Genomic DNA, 11,042 nt, shown 5'->3' on the forward strand with positions numbered 1-11,042 from the left:
AGCTCAATAAAATTGATATCATTGAAAAGAAAGTTTTCTTCGCCAAAACACCATTCTTTTTTATTAGTCAGTGGGTTTCGCTTTTATTCAGTATATGTTTATCAAAATAATGTTTTATATTTGACTAACTTCGTAGTTACAATTCTTGTCTTACAGAGGTTATTTTTCATTTTTTCGAATCAACTGACATTCAGCCAGTTTAAATGACTACATACCCGTTGAATATGATGTTGCAACACTTGGTAAGTCTGATCCAAATCTGTGTCACTATTTTGTAAGATTCCAATAATAATTTAGCTTAACACATATAGTAATAATGTATAGGTCAAAATAAAGCTTATAGTAAGATGAATATGGATACACACAATCTAATTACTCAATAATTATACAATAAGAACATTTATGGAATATTAGTCTATTACTAGTTCACAGAAGTTACCCGTACTTTAACCTTCACTAGGATATAACAGTATATAGAGATGCCCTTGTTTTATTGGGTCACTTGGGAATGATAACCATTGATATCAGCTGTCTCGTGAGCCTCAACTTATCAACAACCTACATTTCTCCAATATAAGTTAACCTGGTTACTAGGATCCCTCCACTTTATCTTATCACTGAGTTGTTTTCCTCATTCAACTACTATTCCATTCAAAATATTAATTTTCATTAAGAAATAGCTTTACCAACAGTGCTGTTCACTTTTTGTTTCCAATTCTCTTGACCAATTTTCTTTCATTATCTAAGACCTGTAACTTCGACGGCATGTAGACAGTGGATCCATCACACCTGAATGGGTGATTTCTCAAAGATATTGTTGAATAAGTATAAATATTCATAATCTTTGTATTTGTTGGACATTCGACATTCATTTCTTGAGCAATTTGAAATCACTGGCAACAGTTCAGAGTAAAATTAAATCGAAATAAACTAAAAAAGATTGCGGTTTTTAATAATCTAATTTTCAATTACCTATTTCTAACGTCAAATAATTGTTATTGAATCAATTGTGTTTTGTTTTTATTCTCTCACTAGCTAACTTACGTACGTTCATTTTGCTCGGTTCGATATATAGTTAAATTCTTACCAAACGGTTCATTGGCTCCGAGATTAAATATTGATAGTAATGTATTATTAAGTAAAAACTCAGAATATGATGATTGTGATTGTTCGGCATCAGATTCCAATGTGGTAAGCTCATTTATTATTATTATTATTTGAACTTACTATGCTATTTGTTTTGCATGTACACAATTATTTACACTTCATATTTGGTAAGTATATTAGGTTTTTTTATTATTAATAAGAGCAGGTCTGTCCTGTGTTTATTAAACCTAACTTTTTTTAAAGTTGCTATTGTAATTTAGGCGTAACCTTTCGTACTCTATTTTCTACTGTAATCCCCCATTTTTGGACATAATCGTATTTCCCTAATTATTGTACGTTGTGCTCGCGTTAGTCATCTATTTATTGATGTATCTTTTTACACTAATCTGAAATCGGGTACTAGATCGGAATTTGGAATAAAGCGAGTAGTGTTCCAGTCGTCTCGTCTTCTCTCTCTCGGGTGCCTGTCAGCCAATCAGGGATAGAATAGTTTTCGTCTCTCTACCCCCACTTTGAACTCACTCATACTAGCCTCAAAGTTGAGCCAGTCAGCCTATTGAGTCAAGGTCTTGATCTACATTAGGCAAGTTATCCTCGGCACGAAAGTGGGTAGACAGATCAAGGACGTAACAATTTGGATGCGATTAGTGTCATCGTCTAGAGACACCAGTGTTGGTGGGATGGAAATGTTTTATAAATGTCATCCCCATGACTTCTACATTAAGAATTAATCACGGACTGTAGGGCAGAATAGGAATGGAGGAGAGGTGGTCAGTTTATGACGTGACACCGTGGTTTGAAGGGAAGCTGTGTAAGACTGGTATCTAAGTCGCTCTCAATGTTTTATCACTTTTCACTAATGTCATCCCTTTCGTGGAACCATTTGTCTTATCTGCAAAGACATCGGTAATGCTATGGTAAACACTAATGTACAATGAATAAATAATTGCTTGGGTATGGATCATACTCTAAGTGTGTAGAATACCGACTCCCTATCTAGAAGTATTATCATAAAGAGATGTATCTTCAATTTACTTTTCACGTTTAACGATACAATTTGCAAGGATCTTCCCCTATATCTCCTATTAATTAATTTATGAATAAGAGAAGAATCATTTCTTCTTCAGTCATTTTCAAGATCCGTATTATAAAATGGATCTTAACAGGGATTCCTTTTGATAGAAACTCGATACTCTACTAGTTATTAAAATTTTTAATAGTTTCATTATTTAATGATCACAATAATTAATCTCTTTTTTATTGTTTATTCCACATATTATTTTGTTTTAGTTATATACTTCAAGTTATACAGATCCTATCAATAGTAATGATGATGATAGTTATAACGAACCAAATCGGAATTCACATTTAACTTCTTTACCCTGTTACAATGACAATCGAGATACTGTTTCCAGTTCATTTTCTATTTTTAATTCACATAAAAATTTTAAAAATTATCAAGAGTCTAATGTTCCAGTGTATTATGTTGGTTCATTTTCCAATATATATACCAGTTTACCAGATTCTGAAATAAAATCAATAAAAAACATTACTGGTGATAATAATAATCAAAAATTAATTATGAAATCAAACAAAACACAGTACAGTAATTATAGGTATCGTGGAAAAAATAAAAGAGGTATGTGATTTTATCTTTTGTATAATTTTGGTAAATTGAATGTAAAGTTTTGCGTACTGTTGCAGAAATAATTTTAGGACGGTAGATGGTTAGAGCTGATCGACAGGAACTCCTAGATTAGGTCTTCTGCTAGTTGACACTTGTCATCATTTCACCATATCCATTTCAGGTGGCATCTGTCCATATTATTTCGTTGTTTGATAATAATAAAACCCACGATTTTGTAGAAAATAAACTGTGAATACATCTGTGATATTGCAACCGATTTCAAGCTGTATCATAGCTAAAGTCTCAAAACGCTATCCATTGTGATTATCATGTGGACCTCAAACAGAAAGTCAACGCCTTGGCACAATTGAAACCCCACTACTGATCAGTCGCTTTATGGACAGTGATAATACATGTTTTTAGCTTGACTTCTTCTAACTTGTTCCTATGTGCAAACGACCACCATTGCACATATTTTAGTAGACAGTTGAATATTTGGATTTGCTAGACTTTTCAATTGTTGTAAGTATGCTTATTTTTATTATTGTTGAGTAGTCAATTACTAACCGTAAACGTTTTTTATTCATACTGAAAAACATTTCTTATATAGGAAAGCGCCTTAAAGAGTCTACTAAAAATAATGGCAAATTGTATCATAATAATAATACTTCAGATACTACAGACAGCTCTGATGAACATTTTCATTCATCATCTAGATCAAATCGTATTTCACAATTAGAAGCTGAAATTTCTCGTTTAAGATCACAAATTGCTCAGTTAATTTCGGCTCAAGAATTAGGCGAATCAAGCACATGTGACTTAGGACGAGATCGCTTTCCTCATCGTCCAGATGCAGATGGTGAGAGTGATACTGCCATCGCCGCCACAGGATCACCTAGTTTGATGGAACATGATGAAACAAAGTTTAACAACAATTTGTCAGAATCTATTCCTTCAGCTAGTTTAATTTCGACATCATTAATACTACCGCCACCGCCACCACCACCGCCCGTGATTTCTTCACCTGCACTACAAGGAGGAGCAAATGGTAGTAGTAATTGGAGAGAACAATTGCAAGCAAGGTTAAGAAGTAAAAAGGTATAGTTCAAAGAAATTTAGTCCTCTCTATGTATGTGATTTTTATTTCACAGCTAGGAACTTTTTTGATAATTAATCGTTGGTTGTTTTCGGTTAGACCAAACGGCAAGCTTTATTTCTGTATACATCACATTTCATGCTACAATTTTGAGTAGACTTTGAGCATAAAATTGTCCTTTTTAATATTTTAATTATCACTCATAAGTATTTTGTTATCACAATATATTTGATGATGGACCTTTTTTCTGCCGTCTGTTGGAAAAGGCACTCATTATTGCCTTACACTGTTCCTTTTTCATGTACATGTTCAAACATCTTTAATATTTAACTATTTGTTTCCTTTTATTATTTATTTAATTAAACACGTAAACATTAGTACAAAGGGGTACCAATATATATATATATATATATATATATATATAATAGCGGAGTTTCCATTTCTATTAGCTGACAATTAAATTCTCTTCTGTTTAATACTATGAGTTGCTCAGGGAGAAGTAGCTACCAATCCTTGGATCTTAACATTTCCTAATTTGTTATCACATTTAATACTGGTAATATCCTATTTACATTGATTGATCACTGAGTAGTTGTGATTGTCATGTTTGTTTAGTCTTTAGCATTGATAAACTTCTGTTGATTTATAAGTTACTACTCTAAGTGATCTTACATCTTGTGCGCTATATTTTAGTTTAGTCTGCAGAAGACCCTGTTCGATATGGGTTTTGTGGTAGTTGGCACTTATCAGCAAAGCGCAACTGCCAATCTCTTGAGAAGTTATTCTTCCTAGTGGGTTCGAACATGACTTTCCATGTTACATGGTCTTAGGCGTTGCCAGTGAACTAGTTGGGTAGTGATCTACCTCCTGGAATACTGAGATACTTACATTAATTGATCATTGAATATTGGTCTTCATCCTTTAATCTTTTCTGATTGTAGTTGACTATTGATCATGCATATAATTTGTATTTTGGATGAGCAATTTAACATGTAATTATCCTTGCATATTTATTTAACTACTAATGTACTTCTTGCTAGTAGTTCAGTGAATGTTATTTGTTTTTATACGAACCAACTTTGTGTTGAACTACTGATGAGTTGTTATCTGGAGAATTCCACTTTTGGTATAATGATGGTGATTAATCGACGTTCGGTAAAGTAATTACGAATTTAGAGCTGTGGGTTCACACTAATAAGGAGAATATTTTGATTGGATGCCAAAGCTATAAACATGGGAACTTTTATTTTCTTATTTATTCTTATTAATTTAAGAGAAATTGTTTCCTTATTTCAGTTATAAAATAACTTTGTATATCTTTTTCAGAATAATTGCACAGATAAAACATCTACACCAATAAAAAGTAATTTGTCGATATCACAAAATCCTGCTGATATGTCACAAGTATTGAAAGAATTACAAAGTGGATCCATTAAACTACGTTCAATACCAAGATCACCCGGTGGCACACCGATAAAACAAAAACGGTCTCCTACAATCAGGTGAGAATATTTCGTATGTGTAGTGAGAGCAAATTTTCACCACAGTTCTATAACCATTAAAAGTGTGATCATTTGTTTGTTTGTTCCAGTGGCTCTGATCCATGTGCAATTATCGCTCGAGCATTACACTCTAAATTTTCACATCTTCGTTCTATGATGGACAATTCTACTAGTGGTGAAGAAAAAAGCCAGTCAGATAATCATCTTGACTCTGGCCTAGGACCTGGACGTGAAGATATTTGGTCACCCAAACGTAAACCCAACAGTTCTCCTCATTCACTGGTATGTCATTTCCTTAATCATACTGATCCTGTCTTTAAGATACTAAACGTACAACACAGCTATTATACATATATATTTCGGGAATTTTAAAATCTAACGCTTAAACTAACACAATTTGATTATGAGTAGACTACTAATGACCTGGGATTGAGGAAGATGCTACAAAGCAGACATCACTTTAGAGCCGACACACCAACCATTCTATTTCTTATTATACAGACCGATAGTGCTCCTTTTTGGGAAATTCTGAAGGAAAAAAAGTAGTATCCTGCAATCTAACTACTAAGCAGTTAACTGTGTTATTCTATACACTGCCATGCAGTATTATCAACATGATCACGGTCGTGAAGATTTTCTCCGAGTAAAATGTCTAGGCTACGTCAATGCACCTTCGCCAAGGTTATCTCTAGAATATCACTCGTAGTAACGTTGAGACAATGAGGAAATATCATTGTCTAAATCGTCCTTTCCATATCAGCTAATGTATTAAGTACTCAAACGATTTTATGTGACTCAATACTTAAGGAGTAACCCAGATATGTCGTTAATACTTGGCAAGAATATCACATAGTTGATAGTTATTTATGTTAATCTTCCCATTAATCGGTTCGCAGCATACTGAAGTCAAGCTTGGGTATCGCATACAGTTTTGACAGTAAGTTCTAATCTAATTTAATTATGGTTTCACGTACTACTCCCACTGACCAAGTTTTTCACAGAGAGTAGAGTCAGGGTTGAACCGTTTGTAGGCGCTTAGAGTGAGGACACTCGAACAAATAAACCTTATATACCCCTTACGTTCGGTTTCATGTGCACGTAATACTAACATTTCAATTTGTTCTCTTTCAGATTTTTGGCCAGCACATTCTTCGCCCAGTCAATCGACGTCCAGACAAAGCCAATTAAAATATTCAACACAGATACCTAAGACTTCCACACACTACTACTTTACAGATCCTATGTATATACCATATCGCACCTTACCTACTCTTTCAGACAAGCTATGATTATTAAAATAAATTGCTCTGTTTCATGTTTTGACTTGTTGATAATGTAATTAAGCGTTTTTGTATAGAAAGCTTACATCGGTGATGCTTGATGCTGTATATTTTTCTCTTTATTCTTTGGAGTTATATGTACTGAATGCGCTATATGCTTGCAAAAATATCGCAGTAGCGTGACCGGTAAGCTGTGACCATGAGTTGAGTCAAGATAATACCAAAGCTAGCAAAGACCTTATATTTTCTGTTTCGGTTTCCACGATAAGGTATTAAACACAAATTGTACCACGAATACTATCACTGTTGTCACGACAACAATAGTAGTGGGTCGCACGGGATAACATCTAATTTGTTTTTGTCTTCGTACTAACCAGCCAAGAAAGTATAGGAAGTCACATATATATCATTTTACGTTTATTAATTGGGGTTTCAAAAATATAGAACATCTTTTCGAAGGGGTGGAATTTAATTTATAGCATCAGGGAGCGGACTGGTATTTTTGAAAATTTTATTCCATGGTGTTTTCGTTAATCGATCGGCGATATCGTACCGACTCGACTTTCTCTATCTGAAAGGAAATATAAATCAACTTAGGTAGACAGTTAATTTAGTAGTCATTAGGAGGAATGTCACAAGAATAACAAAACAGCTCGTAGATCTCGGGTCTAAAATGACCATAACTACTACTTGACAGAAGCCTCTAGGAAGAATTTTATTTATTTATTTAAACATAAATATTGGTACAAAAAAGCACTAGATAAATATGCGCCTCACAAATCTCATTCGATTTGTGTGAGGGTTGTGATACTGTCCAGGTGCCCAGACTGAAGCAGGTGGTTCTCTTAGGGGGCCACACCCTAAAGGTCTAGTCCACAAGGCAGTGGAGCATCGTGAGATGCAGTCCCATGGTAGCCGGTTATTAATGAGTGATTCGTACTCCATTTGTTCCCTCAGGATACTGGAGCCCATGTGCACCATTGGTTTGGAATCAGGGTTTTCCAACTCTCCTAGGTGGATCCTCCACATCCACCAAGCCGGTTAAAGCGCCGGACATTCGCTTTTCGTACTCTCACTTTTGTGAAGAACACCCCCGCCACGAGAAGGCAGTGGGTAGGACTTCCCTGGCAGAGGCTACATATTCGCGTGGCCATATGAGAGCATTTCGAAAGGGAGGGCAGACTCTCCACTCTCTCGGCTGTACCAGGGCATTTGGGGGCAGGAACAAGAATAATTTATGAGTGACAAGTTTATACACAGAATATGTAAATAAGAGTTTGTACTTCACATGAGACAGTTATTAAATGTATTTTGAATGCTTTAAGCAGCAAAAACAACCGCGATTTGTATTCAGTCAGTATACAACAAATTTAAGTGAAGTGAACGGTTAGGTTCATTTTAGCCGCTTTGGAAATGGCACAATCTTCACAAGCAAAAATTTAATTTGAATTGATTAATAAGCACTATTCTTGGAAATAGAATACGTTGAATGTTAAGTGTAGAAAACAATAAAATAAAATTTATAAACTACACACTGTAGCTCTTTGTATTGTTATCTTCTGAAGGGGCTACGAATTTACCCAGGACTCCGTCGTCACATGTCTGTGATGGTTTATTTTGAAAAGCATAATAAGATCGACGTTAATGGCAACACTTACCCTATGAACTGACAACTAATTACTATGCCGTAAATAGCGTGAATTTTCTCACTTCGAAAGTCTCTTTTGAATGTGAAAATTAACAAGGTTGAAGGCCAGTCAGTAAAAGCAACATTCATGATGGGATGCGAATCAACTTTTACAAATATATTAGGTCTATGTCGCCAGAAACCACGTGTGAGAATTGACGGCGCGGTGGATGGACATGTCTAAAAAGTAAATAACTGTAGCTTACACATACTAGGCTTGATTTTAGTCAACTGGGTTCGCTGTGGCACCAGTAATAAAACTTATTGGGAAACGTTGTAGCTGACTAAGACGCTATCATTAGGCTTGACCATACCGTTTTATATGCGTTTGTATTCTAGTAACATTGTGTAGTGAAAATAATTATTGAGGCGTGTCATCTTAACATCCCTAGAATTCCAGGGTTTAAATCCAGAAAAGATGACAAGGCTATGGGAAATATATAAATACATCACCATGGATCTACCTCCAGCTGGCATTGATGAACGATATTTTGTAGGTGAGAGCGTCTGTTGTTTTCCTTATTGGACAGATCGTCGTTGATCTGGCGAAGCAAAGTACTTTGTGGGGAAGCACGGGCATCAGCAAGCAGTTTTGCTTTCTCAACCTACAAGATGACGTATAACGAAACTTTTTTTACTTCTTTCTTGTTGCTATTAATTATCTTGTCGATAATTTGTTGCCGCCTAGACGACTTCTGTGCCAAATCCTCCGCGAGATTCTCCATTAATTCATTTGATCTATTTACGAGCTTCTCTTTCTCTTGTTCACATTTAGATTTAACCAAATGAACATGTTGCTCATTCCGATTTATAGTTTCCTGGAAGATTATGCATCCTTATTTTTCAACTCACAGCCAGAACATTAGATCGTCTTTCCCGAGCTTTCTCTAGCCTTTCATTCAAGTCAGACTCATTCCGAAGGATATAATTCGGAGACGAAAGCAGGCGTAAAGCTCTAGGAGACTGAACCTCATCTCGTATCGGTATTTCAAACGACACATTAAAATCCAAACCACTTGACCCCATCAGTAATATACAATTTTGATTCCAGCAGACTAGTTTAGAGCGCGGTGATATTCACTGCGTCAAACAACAAATTCACCTTGAGATTTGTAATTTAGAGATTGCAGACTTTCTGCAGATATATCTAAGTTTTTGTCATCGAATATCCTAAAATAAGTACAGAAGACAGTTACCTGTGCAATTTCACGATTATAAGATGCAGCAGAAGCAGGGTTGACTAATGACATTCTGCCCTGGATTCCTGTTAACGACAAAATTCAGCAAAACGTAAAAATCTAAGAATGGTGCGAATACTGAGATACATTAGTTACTAGTTTTTGCGTATTTTTGAGGGCGAAAGATCGAAGCATCGCCTTTGTAGTGTCACGATAAATCGAAATAATTTCATTAGGTGCTGATAGCTGTCTTAGTTTGAGACTAGAGCTCTTCAGTGTAATTAGGTTTCGTAATTCTTGTTCCTCCTTCTGCATGTTTCCCAACGCCTCGAAATCTACGGTAATTTTTGTATTATGTCCATTTCTAGCGGAGCCGTCTGATTGTCCTGGTCTTTGATTTGTTGGATAATCATTTGGTTAATTGAGATGTATATAATCGATGTGTTGGACCTGTTGAAGAAAATAATTATCGGCCCTAGCTCTTATTGCACTCCTTATTGTTTTATGATCCGTATAAAATATGAATTCCCTGCCTTCAGCCGTTCGTGGGAAACGCCTAACAGTAAGGTGGAGTGTGAGTGCTCGTCCGTAGATGGAGTATCTCGTCTCTGCTAGAGTGAGTCTTTTTGAGAAGAGCGTGATTGGTTTCCAGGCCTTTTCAATCACTTAGTTAAGAATACCGCCTAATACTTCGTACGGCGCATCCGCCATTAAAGCGAGTGTTGAATGGGAATTAGGATGCATCAACGTAGATGCTTGAGCTAGCTTCTCCTTTAGCTGTTTAACAGCCTCATAAGTCAGCTTAAATTCTTTTGGTTTTCCTTTTAAAGGGTCTGTCAAATGTTGCATTGTTTGTGGAAGACTAACTATGAATCTAAGATAAAAGTTGACTAAACCCTGAACTCTTCTAAGTTATATTAGAGAACGTGGTATGATGTATGACCTAATAGCGTTCACCTCTTCTCTGATAATTGTATTCCCTTCTGAGCTTACTGTGCGCCCGAGAAACTCCAAATTTTGAACACCGAAAACATATTTTGATGTGTGTTTACCACACCTTCATTTAGCCGTTTCAACACTGCTCTCATGTGTTGTTTTTGTGATATTAAATCCAGACTGGCAATTAACAAATCGTCTATGTACTCCTGTTCGAAATGTATATCTCGAAGTAGGTTGTCCATAAACCCTTGAAATGATGTTAAGTGAAGCCTATGTATGCACCAAACTACTCACGCCTAAACTTCTGTCCTCAACATAAAACAAGCGACTTTCTAAGCACCCCATCTCAGTCGTCGCGACCTTGAGCAGGGTTATTCGTTTCCCATACTCTTGTGAGCCTGTTTAGGCCAGACACATGTTGGCTGCATCCTGTTGATTTGACACCGAACTCACAGTGATACCAACAGAACTGTCCAGATTGTCTGAACGCTTATGACCTACTATGTAACATAGGTCTTGGTCATTGTGATAACTTGCTACTAGTGCTACGAACCATTTGAATTGTGGTGACAGCATCTGTGAGACTCTTGACACCTGCAATGAGTTAGGCTGTGAATGGGTCTTTT

General features: G+C 35.9%; 2 protein-coding genes across 2 annotated transcripts; one reads left to right on the plus strand and one right to left on the minus strand.

Moving 5' to 3' along the window:
* Positions 1–224: 224 nt before the first annotated feature.
* Positions 225–6,520, plus strand: Smp_154090 (putative protein of unknown function duf729; the record flags this gene model as incomplete). The annotated part of the gene is made up of 7 exons (XM_018798226.1): positions 225–242; positions 1,036–1,191; positions 2,398–2,746; positions 3,345–3,832; positions 5,157–5,332; positions 5,422–5,614; positions 6,464–6,520. 7 exons carry the CDS (start codon positions 225–227, stop codon positions 6,518–6,520), a joined length of 1,437 nt encoding a protein of 478 aa, XP_018653189.1.
* A 603-nt stretch (positions 6,521–7,123) lies between these two features.
* Smp_154080 (hypothetical protein) lies at positions 7,124–10,658 on the minus strand (the record flags this gene model as incomplete). Its single annotated transcript, XM_018798227.1, has 5 exons — positions 7,124–7,183; positions 8,764–8,904; positions 9,496–9,555; positions 9,634–9,868; positions 10,471–10,658. 5 exons carry the CDS (start codon positions 10,656–10,658, stop codon positions 7,124–7,126), a joined length of 684 nt encoding a protein of 227 aa, XP_018653190.1.
* Between the last annotated feature and the right edge of the window lie 384 nt (positions 10,659–11,042).

Source organism: Schistosoma mansoni, chromosome 6, assembly GCF_000237925.1.
Source record: "Schistosoma mansoni strain Puerto Rico chromosome 6, complete genome".
Taxonomy (NCBI): Eukaryota; Metazoa; Platyhelminthes; class Trematoda; order Strigeidida; family Schistosomatidae; genus Schistosoma; species Schistosoma mansoni.